General features: G+C 39.7%; 1 protein-coding gene across 2 annotated transcripts in view; it reads left to right on the forward strand.

The window, feature by feature from the left end:
* ARMC8 (armadillo repeat containing 8) overlaps nucleotides 1-14,012 on the forward strand; it is a 79,785-nt gene extending 65,773 nt beyond the window's left edge. For both annotated transcript variants that reach the window (XM_009284957.1, XM_009284958.1), the window contains 8 exons: nucleotides 344-430; nucleotides 2,698-2,790; nucleotides 3,254-3,403; nucleotides 5,174-5,269; nucleotides 7,512-7,607; nucleotides 8,096-8,168; nucleotides 9,426-9,519; nucleotides 11,426-14,012. In XM_009284957.1, coding sequence (XP_009283232.1) covers nucleotides 344-430; nucleotides 2,698-2,790; nucleotides 3,254-3,403; nucleotides 5,174-5,269; nucleotides 7,512-7,607; nucleotides 8,096-8,168; nucleotides 9,426-9,519; nucleotides 11,426-11,459 — 723 coding nt within the window. In that variant the 3' untranslated portion in view covers nucleotides 11,460-14,012. The remainder of the gene's footprint in view (nucleotides 1-343; nucleotides 431-2,697; nucleotides 2,791-3,253; nucleotides 3,404-5,173; nucleotides 5,270-7,511; nucleotides 7,608-8,095; nucleotides 8,169-9,425; nucleotides 9,520-11,425) is intronic.
* The last annotated feature ends 2,859 nt before the right edge of the window (nucleotides 14,013-16,871 follow it).

Genomic DNA, 16,871 nt, shown 5'->3' on the forward strand with positions numbered 1-16,871 from the left:
TCTCTGTTGAGAGAATGGCCGCAGAGCTAAATTACAACTGCCAGCACATGTATGCTTTGCAGAGCGGGGATCTGTTCCCACTGATTTCTTTTAAATTGGACCTGAAAGCTCTCAAATCTGGCTTCTGTGAAATAACTTTGCGTTGCTCCAGCTTGTCATGTAATCTGTATCATCAAATTGAGTTGAATGACCACTGTCTGGATTTGCACTGCTAACATCAAAACATCTCCTGAAGTATGGAATATCAAAGTGCAGCATAATTACAGGTATTCCATTTCAAAATAATCCCTTCCTTATCCTACTAGTTAACAGAGATTCCTCACTCTCCCCTTCGTGACTGCAGGTTTTACAGAATGCTCCAAATGAAATTCTTGTAGTAGCATCTTCCACGCTATGCAATCTTCTTCTGGAATTCTCTCCAAGCAAGGAGGTTAGTATTTATCCAGAAACGAGAAGAGGTAACAGACAAAAGTTACATTATACAATGGTTCAATAAGCATAAAGGTATCTTAATTGTTAGCCACTTCTTGTGAAGCGTTCTAGAGCTGTAATGTTAGGCAGAGTGTATCACTGATAGCTTGTGAATAAAAAAAAAAAAAAAAAAAAAAAAAAAAAAAAAAAAAAAAAAAAAAAAAAAAAAAAAAAAAAAAAAAAAAAAAAAAAAAAAAAAAAAAAAAAAAAAAAAAAAAAAAAAAAAAAAAAAAAAAAAAAAAAAAAAAAAAAAAAACAATCACAATCATCTGTTTACAGTGCTGTGACAGTTAAATATGGTTGAATAGTTAAATGTAGTCTCGAAGTAGACATGAAATTTTGGAGTTTTTTAGTTGTAAAACACTTATCTAAAAAATTCATAAGCAGGAAGAAAACAAACTGATAATTGGCAATATGATCCGTTATCTTAGAGAATTACTGCTGTAATCTTGAAAATGCTGGCATAGCTGAGTCTTGTGGTTTTTACTGTTCTTGACTGAACGATACAGGATATCCGTTCTTGAGTTCTGCAATATCTGTATTTCATACAGATCATATATATCAATACTTCATAGCACTGGAAGTCTTAAATATTTCTTAACTACAGAAAACATTTGCAAAATTGTGGTATATGTGGGCTCCTGTGGGGCACTTTGGATTACCTTGGTTTGATCAATTGATCCTGGTGGTTTTAGTCATGTCTGTGAGACAGAAAGTTAACTGAAATAGTGCCAAGCACAGTTCACTGGCCCATGGGCTTTCTTGTTCATGCTGCAGGTCACAGTCAGTGTAGTGTTTCCACTTAAATTGGATTGAAATACTGAATTTTCAGTCGGGTCACGTGGTTCATGTGAAAAGCGTCATTGCCAAAAGAAAATAGTGCTTACGCAAAATGAAGGAATATTTAGAAATGTTAGATTTGAAAGCATCTATAAGCCATCTGATCTTTATTTGATGTATGACTTTTTTCTACATAGTATTTTGAAAATTGTACATAAACGACCAGTCACTTAAGTAAATAAGCAAAGCTGAAGTGGATCTGTATTTTACCCTGTAAAAGAGCTGAGTCAAAACCAATTTTGGAACATCACCCATCTGCCGTGGATGTGGAGAAGTCCCTAGGAGCCAGCCAGCTACTGGGCCCATGGAGAAGTCACTGGCAGCTTATAGCAGTGCACAAGTGCCTGGGATCAGGTGAACTTTGGCACAAACTGCTGCTGCCTGGTTCTATTACGGTCTTGCTGCTATTCAGTGAGATGAACCTGTTCCTACAAAGTGCAGCCTTTTCCACACGTTTCTGTTTTCTGATGAATTCAGCTCTTAAGTGGGTTAAAAAACACACAACTTCCCCAAAACTCAGATATGTTCAATTATTCACTGCTTTTGAAGCAGTAATTTCAGGAAGATAGGAATACCTTACAAATTAGAGCAGCATAAGTCATTGAATGAATCCCTTCAGTGCACGAGCTCTTCAGGTCTTAGATAAAACTGGTAACCTTCAAATACGGTTCGGGCTGAAAGCAGTTGTTCCAAATTTAACTTTCATTACATTAATCAGTTTGAAAGAAAAGGTGCCTGTATTGATATTTATCCTGTCACTTAAAGATGTGATATTACAAAGTTTTGCATTTCAATCTGATCATCAAGACGGTTTTCAGTCGTCTTTATTGTGCTAAAGTTTTTCTGTTGGATTTTAATTTGGTCTGATTACTAAACATGAAGATTAAATGTCAAGAAAGATATTAAGTAGCTTCCATTCTTCATAACCTCTTTTAAACAGTAACATGTGTCCCACTTGATGCCCAAAAAGATGTGATTGCTCAAGGAAGACAGTGTTTTTGGAGAGCAGTCCCAAGCTGAAAGTTGTTGGGGAAAACATTTGCTTGTGTGTGTGGCCGATGTGTGTACAGTATCACAGCAGTGTGTGTGTGTATATACATATATATACACACACATGTATGGCTGTGTATATACATGTGTACACATACACGGATACACACAAGAATAAAGCTGTCTTGACCTGAGTTTTTTTGTAAAAACCTACCTTTTAATGCTCATGAATATAGGGTATGGCTTGGCCAGTTCACGTGAGTGGGCTGGACATGTAAACTCAAGAATAAGATATAAGCAAGACTTTTTTTGTTATATTTACATTTGTATATATATCTAATTAGTCTAAAGTAGTGTTTTAAAGATTTTTTCCCCCCCCCTTCTTGTTCATTTTAGCCTATTTTAGAATCAGGAGCCATAGAACTTCTATGTAGTTTAACACAGAGTGAAAATCTTGCCTTGCGAGTGAATGGCATCTGGGCTTTAATGGTAAGTAGAACACGCTGATGAAATACCGCTTTGCTTCTTAAAAAGTTTGTGAATGTAACTTAACTCATCAGCTGTTTTTAAAAATAACATAGCTGAAATTTGGCTTGTCTTTCCACCTAACTACAGAACAAAAACAGTATCAGCCTGGAACACTTCATCAATTAGTCCATAAAATAAAATAAACTCTTCAGTTCTGATACCAATTTGGTTGTCGAGATCATTCAGGGAAACAGTTAAGTAGTGTCAGTAGCAATACCAGGGGACAAATAAAAGAAGGTAATAACCAGGTCAGCCGTAAGACTGTGTGGAAATTTAATTCACTGTGTAGCAGTTCATCATCAAATTATAACCTTTGCAAGATGAATTTTAGCAAGGATATATGCTTGCAGGTAATAGTCTACTAAAAGAGTAAAAGCCCAAGTTTAAGGTAAAAAATCAAGCAATAAATTTCTGTCTCTTTCAGAACATGGCATTTCAAGCGGAACAGAAGATCAAATCAGACATTCTACGAGGTCTGAGTACAGAGCAGTTATTCCAGTTGCTTTCTGATTCCGATGTAAATGTTCTGATGAAAACTTTGGGACTGCTCAGGAATCTTCTATCTACTCGCCCAGTAAGTAGAGCTGCAAACAGACCTTCTGAAAGCTGACCAAACATGCGTAAAATACAAATTAATTCTTAATCTTTTCTGTAAGACAAGTTATTTTTCTGTTTAATGTTTGATACATTGCTAAAACTGAGGCCTTTGCATTTATCCAAGTATCTGTAACCAAATGTACAAATCAGTGTAAGAAAACATTTGAAAGAATTCTCTACATCCACTGAAACTTTGTAATTATTATCAAATACAGAGCTAGACAGTTACATTTAATGTTCAATTCCATTGCATTTAGCTTTCAGCAAAATTATTTTCCTAACAGTCCTTCTGTTAAACTTGTCCAGAACAACAATAAAAAGGTTGCACAGTTGAGTCAATGTGTGGAGAGGCACGTATCTTAAGGATACCTGTGTTTCTTCTTTCTTGATACGTGAAATACTTTGTTCTTATCCAACTATATAGATAGTACTGGCTTTTTGAATTTGACTGTGGGACCGTGCACTTACAAAATGCATACATTCATTTTACACACTGAAAATGGTTTGAAAATGTAAGCCCATGAATTGTTTTTGACAGGGAGAAAGAGATATTGGTGGAGGAAAAGAAAGGGGTAATCCCCTGTGAAGAACAGAGGGAAAACATGCAGCAAACATTTGGCAAGCCAACATTTTTGTGGGGGGAAAAAACCCATGAAGCCTCTACTGTGCATTTATCATGTATTGCGTTTCTACCATAAAAAGGTCACTGCAAAAAAATCTTCTGATATTTGTACTCGTTGAGTCTCAATAAGCTTCATAGAAAATTAGCTCTGTCTTAATGTGAAAAGATATTTAATAACCAGTCATTAATTAAATTCAACCCGAGATCTAACAGCAGAGTCTCATTATCACTTAAGGTGTTCTTCATCTGAAACTACGTCCCAGCTTCACCTACTTTCTGCAGTATGTTTTACAGCCAGAACCAACCATTTTCATTCTCTACCCAAAACTCGCTCCAGAATAACTCATCCAGCAGCTTTCGAATGAAGTCTCGTTATTAACAATTTTAAGAAGTCCTACAAGAATCCCTAACGTTTTAAAAAATTGTAGTGTGCCGTGTGCTGGTAACCTCTGGTAGCTGTTTGCTGTCACTCTTGAGTTTTGCTATCAGTTAATGCAGTAGATCTAGTTTCATCTTTTTCTCTTACTCCTAGCGATCAATTTTATTGTAGTATAGGTGTTTATAGTCTGTGATCAAATGACCTTTTACCTGTAAGTCTCTTAACTTGAGACAGTTTTCCTAGACGATAAGTAATGTATATGGCTTACTTCTCTGAACCCTCTCAGACTTTTGAAATATGGATATTGGACCTGGCCACAGTGTTCCATTTAAGAGTAGCAAATACCAGATAAGAAACCTCAGTTTTCTTACCCCTCTCCGATATCCCCATTGTGAGAAGAGAAGTGGTTCTTTCTAACTGCAACATCATACTTAGAGCTTGGGTCCAGCAGGATTCAGTCTTCAGACTGGCTTCCATGCAACTGGGAAACCAGTGTCTTTTCTACAGGTTACAGTGAAATCAGAACCAAGGTCCATATCATGCTCTCTCAAACAAGACCAGGCTTCAAATGAAGAGGAATATTATGAAGTGTTTCTGTTGTGATAAGTTCTTGGTTTTGGGAGACCTTGCTAGGAGCTAGGGTCTTTGTGCAATGTTGCTACTCTTTACTTAAAGTAATTCAAGTAGGAATGCCCCTTCTTTGTCTGGAAAGTTATGCTGATTGTATTTCATCATTGCTTTGGCAGCACATAGACCATATAATGAGCACTCATGGGAAGCAAATCATGCAAGCAGTGACCCTCATTCTGGAAGGGGAGCACAATATAGAAGTCAAAGAGCAGGTACCCTTTTTTGTTTCATGTTGACTTGGCAGAATAAAACTTAAGAAACAGCTAAGAATGCTTACTCTTCTCAACATGTCATCTTTGTTTGGGATTATGATGTGCTGTGAATATTTTAATTACTTAGTACCTACAAGAATGCTCTCCTTTCTAATGGATTATTACAAATGTGTTTGAATTGAATTCAGAATGTTTTTTAAAATGTAGGTTTGGTAAAGAGGAGGGCACTGTATGTGAGAGCAGAAGAATTAAATCTAAGGCAATTCCATGGAAGAAAGGGGATAGTAGGAACAAGAGAAGAGAAAGAAGCCAGTATTTCACACTGGGGAAAGTGTCGTGGTTATTTGCTCCTATAGCAGCCATTGGAGCAGTCAGTAATGAATACCATCATCGCCTGCCTTGCTGGCAGAAATACATGTTCTGCTGGGACATGTGCTAACTCAGCTGTTCTTGGGTGCCTGCAGGAGGCAGCAGTGAGTAGAGGAGGAGAAGCACTAGCAAGGAAAAGAGCATCTGGTGTAGCCCAGGAAGAAGTGGGGAGGGACTTGCCCTGACGAAACTTAAGAAAAGCAATATGCAAGAGGAAATGGAGAAGGAAAGAGGAGATAGCCAGGAGGGAGAAGCATCCCTGTTTTGGTGGCAGCATAATGGGGCCAGCGTACAGGGATACCTGCTGCAGGGATGCTAAAGCAAAAGTAAGAGGATAGATGGGCAGAATTTGGCTGATCAACTCTTGTGACGGACAAGACGGTCAGTTGGAGAACCCCGGTTCTTCCTCATACAGGGCATGTGGTGATGAAGAACGGGGGCAGCGAGAAGCTGTGGGAGATTCCAGAGGATTGCTTTGGCTTAGGATGGATATTGGTAGCAAACAGCATGGCAAATAAGTGTAAAAATACAGCTAAATCCAGACTGGTTTAAATCTCTGCTCAGTGAAGAATGGGCTGAAGGCAAACAGGCCTTTTATGGCTATTTAAGTGCAAAACTAGCAAAAAACCCCCAAAAGACTCTTAATAGGTAGCAAGTTTGGTGATACCATGGTTCTGAAAAAGCTGAGAATTAACCAGTTGTGTCTTTCTAAATAGTTCTTCCTGAAAAAGCTCTAGTGACAGGAATGGCCTTCATTGCTATAGAAGGTCATTTACCATGCCAGGCCTCTCAGAATTATTTTGGAGGAGAATCAGTGTACCTGAGAAATACTCTTGGAAAAGGGCTAGTGGACTAGGGTTGAATATAACCTTTAGGGTTTGGGGCCTTTATGCATAGAGCACTTTCTTTGTCCCTGTGATCAGCAGTTTGTTCTTATTTCAGAATTAAGTCATGCATCCAGTACTGCCTATCTGCACACAAGGGCCCATACTTCTAGCAGGACAGTGCCTATCTCTATCACTGACTGGCTCATCAGTATGTAGTTAGCAGCTTGGAAGTAATAAATTCCTGCAACTGCTGACATGAATGCAGTGTAGCTTGGACACAGGCATCACACAAGTGCTGATCATTCTCCAGTGTCCTCCTGTAATCATCCCTGCATGACCAGAAAAGGTGGTTAAGTTCTTCCACAGCTCTTTGGGAAAGAATTTGTAGAGCATCTCCCGGTGCCTCCTGAGGACCAGGAAGGCTGCTTCTGCAAGTCTTAATGCCACGTGCATGTAGTGCCAACATGGGCCTAGTTGCTTCAAGGTTAGTTATTGTGTAGGATGGCTTCTCTAATTTGCAGGAAATAACCAGATGCATTAGTAGTTTGAGTTATCTCTGCAGGTAAGATGTGTGATTAGACTTGTTGGAAAAAAAACTATTACTCTGCTAGATCAGCAGATAGACCTCTGTCTTTCCTTTTCCTGGCCTGCAGGACTAGAAGGATATGTTTGGGGTTTGTTTTTGGTTTTTTTTCCCCTAGTCACTGACAAAGAATAGACTGCTTTATTTTCCCATGTATTTAGTCTTTCCTATATGCTGTGTATTTCCATGAGAGACTTAAAATTTTACTCATTGAAATGAATTAATGAATGTTGCTTTTTATTTTAAAATGGTAATGACTCTTTTTTTTTGCCAGGGCTGTTCAGCCACAGCTGTTAACTCTTTGGCATTGGCCCCAGATGTAAGCAAGCTGGAAACTCCAGATTAAAGATATTAAAACCAATTAAAGAAATTGTTTGTCACAAGTTCAAAGCTGTCAGGGAAACTGTATAAATCATGGGATGTGATCTGTGGCCAAGTGACTTAACAGTTTTTCCTCTTTCAGACATTATGTATACTTGCCAATATAGCAGATGGAACGACAGCAAAAGAACTGATTATGACCAATGATGACATCCTGCAGAAAATCAAATACTACATGGTATGGGGCATTTCTCTTTAAAGGTTCTATGTTAGTCTTTTGCAAGAATGAAAAGAGAGTACTTCAGCATTTTGTCTTGTAAATTATTCAGTATCATGCACTTAACTTTCATATACCCAGTTGTGTTTAAGAAACCATGTCATGCAGTTCTGTATGGCAGAGGTATACTGAGGATCTGATTAAAAGGAAAATCCAGTCGTTTTTTCCCATAAGAATGTTAGTGACTTAAGCAATACCTGTAGCAAATCTATATGGAAAATGTTTCATGATCTTGGAAAAGGCTTATCTTGTAGAACTTAATAAATATTTGGAAGGGATTGAATGCTTCTCAAGTGCCTTATGTTACGGCGCTGTCTTTGAGAGAAGTTGTAGATAAGAATTAGTCTCAGCTTTGCTACCTTATTTATTACAGGATGAATGCCAAAATGTAAGTCTGAGAATTTCTGAATTTCTTCTTCTAAACTTGAGTACTATTTTTCTATATTTAGAGTCATTCAAATGCTAAACTTCAGCTTGCTGCCATGTTCTGTATATCTAATCTCATATGGAATGAAGAAGAAGGTAAGAAAGCCTCATTAGTAATGCGTATACAAGTTAATATCCTGATCAAAAGGCTAATGTTGCATAGTAATCAATATTTGCAGTGCACAGCACAGTGGGATCCAAAGCATAAAGGGAGACATCATTATAGGTATAATATGGAATAAGTGAGAGTGGTCAGGAGGACATTGAGGGAAGTGTAGAGAGGTGTTACGGGGCAGGAAGGGGAGACACAAGAAGAGAATGTCAATAAATAGGAGTTGATGAAAGTCACACAGCGGGAGGTTTCCACCTGTAGCATTTCTGTAAAATCTGAAAACAATTGGAGTGAAAGAGAATCCTAGTAAGAGAGCTTCCAAGTCTTAAGGAGGTTGTGGAAACTCGTTGGAGGGAACAGGTTCACTGGAGAGGATAAATGGATTAGAAAGGGGATTTGTTGCAAAGAAATTTTCCCCAGCGTGGATGGCTTGAATGGGTTGGGCGGTGAGACTCTGAAACCAGGCAAAGGACTTGTGTGTGTGGAACAGGAAGGAATGGGGAAGGCATTCGGTAAGAAGAGTCATGTCCTGGAACAATGGAAGGTAACCAGGAGGGAGCCTAAGGATGCTGCTGCACAGAAAAATGTGTGTTTGTGTTGAGAGGTGGAGAGGACAGATGGAGGCAACAGTGTGGAGCTGGAAGAAATGGCAAGGGAAGGAGTGGTGGGAGGTGGTGTGCTTTGAGGAATGGTGGGGCTGGGAGGAGGACTTCCTTGGGTGGTTTTCAGATCCTCAAGTTGACCATGCTGCTCTTCAGCAAAGAAATCAGTGTCTCTACTTGGTTTTCTTTTTTTTCCCTACTGTGTAACTTATTCCACATCTCTCACATCACAGAACTTCATTCAGTGTGTGACACTTGACTATGCTTCTGGTGGCTTTCTGCTCATTATACTGGCATTATACAGTCCTACAAGTCAGACTCAAAAACACGCCTCCAGTTAAATGTTCTCTGCATCCCAGTCGGAGAGATGAGAATGAACCAACTGAAGTCAAGCTTCTTACTTTAGGATAAAATGTGTTCAGATTTTTGCCTTCAAAATTTTGTTTAAACATATGCACATGGAGTACAAAAAAAAAAGAAACTAGAGTTCCCTTGAGAAGTAGCCACAACTGAGGGAGTTTTTCCATTGCTGTGTTGTAACTGAACTGTGTTCCATACTCCTCCTTTAAGCTGGTTTCTGCTACCACTCCTTTCATTTATTCTTGGTGGTATTCCCAACAATGTGATTTATTGTTATAGGTTCACAAGAACGCCAAGATAAACTACGAGACATGGGAATAGTAGATATTCTACATAAATTGAGTCAGTCATCGGATCCAAATCTGTGTGACAAGTGAGTATAAAGAAAAATCCAAGAAGATTAGTGGGAAATCTTCGCTTTTTATTAAAAAAGTATCTTTTTTTTGAAATCTTTTGATTATAGAAAAATTACCCAGAAAAACTATCTATCATTGCACTGAGTTTTATGGTGTATAAAGAAATTGTGATGAACACTTATTTAAAGAGCAGGTTTTGTATTGCTCAGGAGTAACAAATTTTACTGAAGTTCTCAATAGTATAAAATAACTACACTTAAGATCTTCTAAGCCAGCGGAGGGTCCTCTCTGAAATATCACTGATACACAAATATTTGTGTAAACCTTGGACTAACTAACAAAGTTCCAGAGGACTGGAACAATGGTAAACCATCACATAATGCTATGAATTAAAAAGATAATACAGGATCACCACTGTTGTTAATCTCAATTAAATGCTTTTAAACTAGTTAAGCTCAACAGTAACTTTTCACATACCTGTTCTGTTACTCATATTATAGTATCTACACAGACCGTCTAGCTTCTTCACAAACACATACAACCAAAATAGCTAATGACATTTTCTGGCTTTTTATGTTAACTTTTTGCAATTATCCCACCTACAGTTAGTAACAACCCATATTTCTTTCATGAACTGAAGGAGATGATCTGATTTTTGGAAGAGGTCATATACAGACAACACAACTCAAAACTGTGCAGTGTTTTAAAATGCATTAAATTTGGGTTTCTTGTTTTTATGGAATATATTCCTGTGTTCTTAGACATCTTTGTAGTAAAGTTAGGACTTCTCTGTTTAAAATCTATGCCAAAGTATCGGTATTGAAGGTGATAATCAGGAACATACAGATATCAATAAGCAGGCTCACAGAAAATTATGGAAAAGCTAAATATGGTTTTAAAACAGTGAGAAATAGGAAAACTTACACCAGTAAAAATACTTTCTGGTAAATGGGCCTTGCTTGTCAACACTTAAGCCTTGCTTTTAAGAGACAGGGAGCTGATTGTGCTTAGCAGTGTTGCAAGTCACTGTCCCTCCTGTTTCTTCTGGCCACCTGCTCCCACTGTTCACCCTGTCCCAACTCTGCCTCATCAGTCCCCTCAGTGAGCTGATACAACTTGTGAATGTAGCAGGGAACTTAGAAGAAGATTATTTATTTTTTTTCTTCCGGGTTGCTGAGTTGTATCAGATCTTGGAAAAGTCTGTCCAGGTCATGATAGTGTGGTTGGGAGGTGTGGGGGACAAAGGAAGAGCAAAGCTTCTCACTTCAGGTGGTAGGAAACACTGAATTAGCTGAAGTGATGATGAAACTGTAACTCTAGACTTTTGGGAGGTGTTTTTTTTCTTAACAAAAATGTTGCACAATGTTAGATTACATAAATTCCAGTGTTAACGCTGGCTGTTGCTTCTTTTCTCCCTCTTACCTCATTGTATGTTTTTGGTAGGGCCGGTGTTCCTGACAGGACTAATGTGCTTCTAGTATGTTCTGAGTTATGACACCTCTTTCATTTCTCAGCTCAAAGACCTGCTTTTCATGGTACATCTGTATTACAGAAAAGTAATTGCTCTTCACAATTATTGCTCTTAAGGGTTTTTTATAAGGTGTGTTGATAATGAGGTTCAATATACATCTTAAGCCCCACCATACTTGAAAGTTGCTCAGTTTGTGCTGAGCATCTAATAATACTTGGTTAGATCATCTTATTCTTAGATGCAAGGTGGATTCTTAAATTGTTACAGCCCACGCAGAGCACTTCTGCACCATGGGCTAGATTCTTCCAAACTGAAGGAGCCAGCCACTCAGCTTCCTTTTACCTCACTCCTTCATCCTTCCTCTCTTGCTGGCACAATGCACAGTCTTGTACATAAAGCTGTTGATTATAAAGACAAACCCCAATAATTAACAGGTTGTTCCTTTATTGCAGGGCGAAGACAGCACTCCAGCAGTATCTTGCATGATCAAAGACTAATTGAATCTATGGACACCCCTCATGTCTACTTAAGGAATAGCAGGAGATATTCCTGACTCCTTATATTTGCACAAGTCACCTTGGGCTGCATTTTTCTCAGGTGCAGGGAGCTGCTTTGCAGAAACAGTTTAAATGATCAGGTCTCCAGTGCACTTGAGAATTTTCTTGAGGTAGTTTCTTTACTCAGAGGACTCTTGGGGGGTTGTTTTGGTTTTTTGTTGTTTTTTTTTTTTTCCTGAGCTACCTGGACTTTCGGATAGAACAATCAGTCATCATTTTCCTTTTGGGCCTACAATTTTCTGCTTTTGCTGCAGCCTGCGTGTGTGGATGTGTGAGGGTGTGCTCGAGTGTGTGCATGTGCTTGGGTGAATGTGTGTGGGTGATACCTCAATTTTGTTTTTCCTTTTTTTTGTGTGAAAATCTTTTTCTACAGGTTTTCAAGGGTTAACCATTGTTTGCTGTACGAATACTTCAATGAATTATATACAGTTTGAATGAAATGTTATTTAAAAAAAAAACCAAACTGTTGTATCCCATAAAGTTTATTTTGAATTTTGAACAGATGAATGTTTTTAAGTAAAATATATGCATTTCTGAACTTCAGCTTAACTTAGATTATACTTCCTTTTTAAAGAGAAAAATAGAGGGAGACAGTAGACCCCAAATTATAAGCAGCACATTCTGTACTGACAAGGTCCAAGAGTTTTTTACCACCATACAAGGTCACCTGGTACTGATGACATGCTCAAATCCATGGAATGGATCAACTGGATTGTTTTGGGTTTTCTTTACGTTTTTAGAAGAAAAGCTCATACTTCAGAGTTAGCATGACTGTTGACTTTTCTGGAAAGGAACAGGTGGCTGCAATATCAGCAGGCATAAGCTATTGCTTTAGTAGCCACGAACTTGCTCAGATAATTGCTGAAGGATTAGCTTATTTCACTGGTGATAAGTATTTGCTGATTACTAATATCAATAGAGCAAACAGTATGTTGTGGAAGTTATACTTTCAAGAGACTAGAAGGAGCTGGCAAGCAGTGATTAAGGTTTGCTTTTGTTTTGCATCCTTTACCTCCAAATACAGTTAAGTGACTTACATATTATTTCCATGAAAGATCAGCTGGGTGCATTAAGTTGGGAAGGGATGGAAAAATTGGGGTTTTGGTTTGTGGTTTGTTTTTTGTTGGTTTTTTTTTTTTTAGCTCAGTAATGTTGCTACAGATTTTGTGTATATATTCAGATATACACACTTGCATGGATTTGGATACCTGGATAATAAGCGATGGGATTTTATTGCATTCAGAAGCCTAGATTGTCCATAAGTTCCTGAAATTGTGCCTGTAAGTGTGGAGAAAAAAAATACGAGTACAAATGAAGATGACTAAGGTTAGGCTGGAATATGAGACCCCAGTGGCTTCACAGTCAAATATGCATAGAAACAAATGAGGGCAGCAAGGAGCTCTCCTTCATGCAGTTCAGGGTTCTTGCTTTCTTCCCGTGTCTACTTTCTGATTTCAGTTTAGACCATAGTTTTAATAGTCAGAATCTCCAAACACTATATTTACATAGCACTAACAGGCACACTAAAGATTGCAGCCAATGTCTTAAACCAAATCTTTCTTTTGTTACACTGAACTTGAGGAAGGCTGCAGCAAGAAGAGAGGTCTGTAACTTTGCTAACCAATTTTGATAAGTATCTTAATCTTTTATTTCTAATCAGAAGGTCAAATTGTGATAGCCTTACTTTTTTCCAAGGTAACTACTTGTGTCAGAAAATGTTACCACAGTTTGGCCTGGAATTTGAATGTGCTATGTATCAGATAACTGTTATCACTTGGTTACAAAGGAGAATATATACATTTCATGTAACTTCTTCCACTCTTGAGAGACAAATAAAAGTGAGCACCTGACACTTTTTCCCCAGGTATTGCAGTAAGTGACTGGCAGTTTTTTAATGTCCTTCTGCAAATTTTTCATGATGGACTTTGGGGGCTGAACAAAAGGGAAAGTAAAAATATGTGAGAACTGGATAAATATCAGTACCTCAGAAGTGAAGTCTTAGTTATAAAAGTCAATCAAATATATTTTTCTGAGAAAAAAGTTCTGAGGCAGGTATTGTAAATGCAAAACTGTACAGCATGCATCTGACTTCTAAATTTGCACTCCTGCTATGTACATTTAGGAGCTCAAGTTCTAGTTCTTACATATCTCTTCTCGTCCTCCCCCAATTCACATTTCTAAAAGCAAATCTGAGTTTGATTCTATAAAACTTCGATGCCTAAAGGTGTTCAGAAAAAAGGTGGGTAAGTATCTGTGTACAAGGTTTGAGGTGGTTTCCTAAAATTCTACCAGAAAAACTAAAAAACAATGCTCAGACAATCTTGTTGCTGCATGAGAACAGTTGACATTTTCCACAGATATTGATAGGACAAACTGTTGGATGAGAACATTTTTACATTCAGTTAAGCTTTGTGAATAATTTTTGATGTTGCTATAGGTATGTACAAAAGAAGAATACTGTAAATAAAAAGAACTTTACCAGAACATCTAGATTTTTCTCAGCTTCATGGAGAAATCTCAGCTTTCTGTGCCAGCTTCTCTACAGACTGACAGTTGCTAGCCTGAGATTCACAGTGGGAACAAACCTGTTTGCTGGTTGGCCAGATCTTTACCAACTTTATTTAGGTAGCAGCGTCTTGTGAATTACAGGGTTGCTTGCAGAACCAAAGCAAGTATAGAGTTGGTCTGGACATAATACAAATCAGCAGGATTTCTGCTGTTCTTGTGCCATTTCTCTTCTGAAAACCAGTCCTAATGAATTTTGATAAGTATGTCCACTCTTTATATCTGGGTCCAGTAATGGTAGTCCTTCTCTCAAAGGTTACATGTGTCAAAAGGTCAAATAGTCCTGCATGGAGTTTGGCATGCTAGTTGTCAGACAAGTAGTACACTTGGTTGCTCCCCACCACCTCCAGGCCATGTTTGGAGTAGTCTCTCCCATACAGAAAGTCAAATGAGACTTGTCATTTGGCTGTTGTTCCAATCATAGATTTGCATTGGAATAGTGAAAGAAGCGAAGTGACCTGCTCGAAAGCATCTTGTGCCAGTATATTCTTAAGGCAAACACTTCATATTTTTTAAAATTTATTTTTACAGACTTTAGCCATTGCAGTAGATGCTGCGCCTCCATGAAACTGCTGTACCAGTGGCACAGCAGGCAGAAGAATAATTGAGGTGCATGAGATTAGATTCTTGAAGACTAGAAAATGGGTTTAACAGGACTGTCTTTGGTAATCTGAAAATGTAAGTGCGTGATAGGTGTAAACATGCAAAATTTCAGTGGTGGTTAAAATCATCAGGACTTTACTGGAGGCTTATTTCTACAAAAAGAGACAGTTACTGGGGGCATCCAGGGGTGCGGTTTGCTCTGCTGAGCTGGTGCTGGAGGCAGGGGAGCCCCTGCCAAGGCTCAGCCCTACCATGTCCCGTGGAGGCACTGGACAGTGTCCCCTGGGGTTACCAGGGGAGTCGATGTGTCACAAGCTCAACCAGGAGGGACCTTGACCAGCTGGAGGACCTGGCCACCATGACATTGTGTGCTGCGTGACAAGAAGCAGCACCACCAAGGTCTGCACCTGGAGCCCAGTGACCCCAGGCATGGGAATGGACAGGATGAGCAGCAGCCCTGCCCAAATGGGCATCACCCTGGGGGGTTCTGGGCACAGGTGCTGTGTGCTCATTGCAAATAAGAAAAAACCCAACCAACCTTCAAAAATTGAGCTGCGTTTGGAGTGGGGCCAGCAGCTTATCCCCTCTGCTTGGTGCTGGGGAGGTCATGTCTGGATCCCGGACCTTGTTTTGGGCTCCTAGTTTGGGAGGGACAGGGGAAAACTGGAGCCAGGGAGCATGTGGTGGGCTGGGGGCACAGGGCCTGCAGGGGGAGTTGGGCAGGTTTGGCAGGCAAAGAGGAGGCAGAGGGGCTCCAGCTGCTGCTGCTTGAAGGGGAGTAACAGAGGAGATGGAGCTGAACTTCCTGGCTGCAGCTGACACTGAGAAGGGAGCAGGGGCGGGCTGGGCTGCCGCTCCGCCCCAATGTTGCCAGGGCTGCCATAGCAGTGTTGGGGTGCTGCCAGCCACTGCACAGGTACTGCCAGGCCCTGGCTGGGGCCGGTTCGCTTCTGCCACCCTCACGGGGCGAGGGGGGACAAGCTGCTGTGTCTCTAAAAGTGAGCAGCAATTCAGGCCCTGCAACAGCACCTCACCTCTGAAAAGGGTGCAAGCAGAGCCGTGTCCAGGCTTTGGGCACTGCTGAGCCAACCCTGCTCCCTCCAATAGGGCAGGGATGCTGCTGTAGGTGGTATGTCGTGGGTGGAGGAGCAAAGATGGGTAAAAAGCTTTCTCTATGGTGCAGGTTGGCCAGCAGTTGGATTCACATAATTAGAGGACGCCTGCAGTGCTTTGCACTTGGGACTGCTGCTCAAAGGACCCTTGTTCCCGCAGAAAGGATGGCTGCAAAGAAAAAGGAGGTAGTACTGCAGGTCAGTAGGAGCCAGCCTTTTAAAATATTTTTTAAACTCATAGTAAGTGCAAGGATGAAGTCCAGTCTTGGAGTATCTCAGATTCTGCTGGCAAAGCCCTACTGTGAGGTCCTTGTGGTGGAAAAGCATTCCTGAAGGCAGGTAGGAAGCATGGGAAAATATGGCAAGTCAAATCTGTTCCCTGAAGTCAGTGCTGTGGGGTGCAGAGGGAGGTTGCTACGGGGCTGCAGGTTGTGTTTCAGACCTGTTATGAGCTGGCACGGGTTTGGCTGCTTTCATAGATCTAAATGCATCTGTGTTTCGTGGGACAATTGTTCAGAGGACGTTTAGAAGTAGGGAACTGGGGAAGGGGGGGTTTCTCCTGAATGGCAAGTGTCACTGAATGTTTCTGACCAGCTCACGTGTTTAGAAAGATCGCTGTAAAGGTGGAAAAGTTAGGAGGTACAAGAAAAATTCAAAGGCTAAAAAACCTATTTCACAATGATGTGTAGAGGAATTTTTCCCTATTTACACTGCGCAAGTGACCTAATGATGCTTTATAACTACCTGCTTAGGGGAGAGAGGGTTTCTGAGAGCAGTTTAGCATGCAAAAAACATTGAAAAACCCAAAATAGGTTATGAAGGTCTTCAAATTTTGAAACAAGTTCAGTCTTCACAAGAGAGAAATACTGAAGGAGATTATGGGCTCTATAACCTTGTTCATTCATTGTTAAAATTGGAAAGCATGGAGTGAAAATGTGAACATTTGTATAAGAGAAAGAGGATCGCTTTATTAAGGTAAAAATGGTTTCTACTGCTGCTTGTACAACTGCGTTCCTGTGCGATGGGGAAAACTACATCAATCAGACTTTGCACCTTTGCCA

This window comes from Aptenodytes forsteri, unplaced genomic scaffold (genome assembly GCF_000699145.1).
Source record: "Aptenodytes forsteri isolate BGI_AS27 unplaced genomic scaffold, ASM69914v1 Scaffold679, whole genome shotgun sequence".
Classification (NCBI taxonomy): Eukaryota; Metazoa; Chordata; class Aves; order Sphenisciformes; family Spheniscidae; genus Aptenodytes; species Aptenodytes forsteri.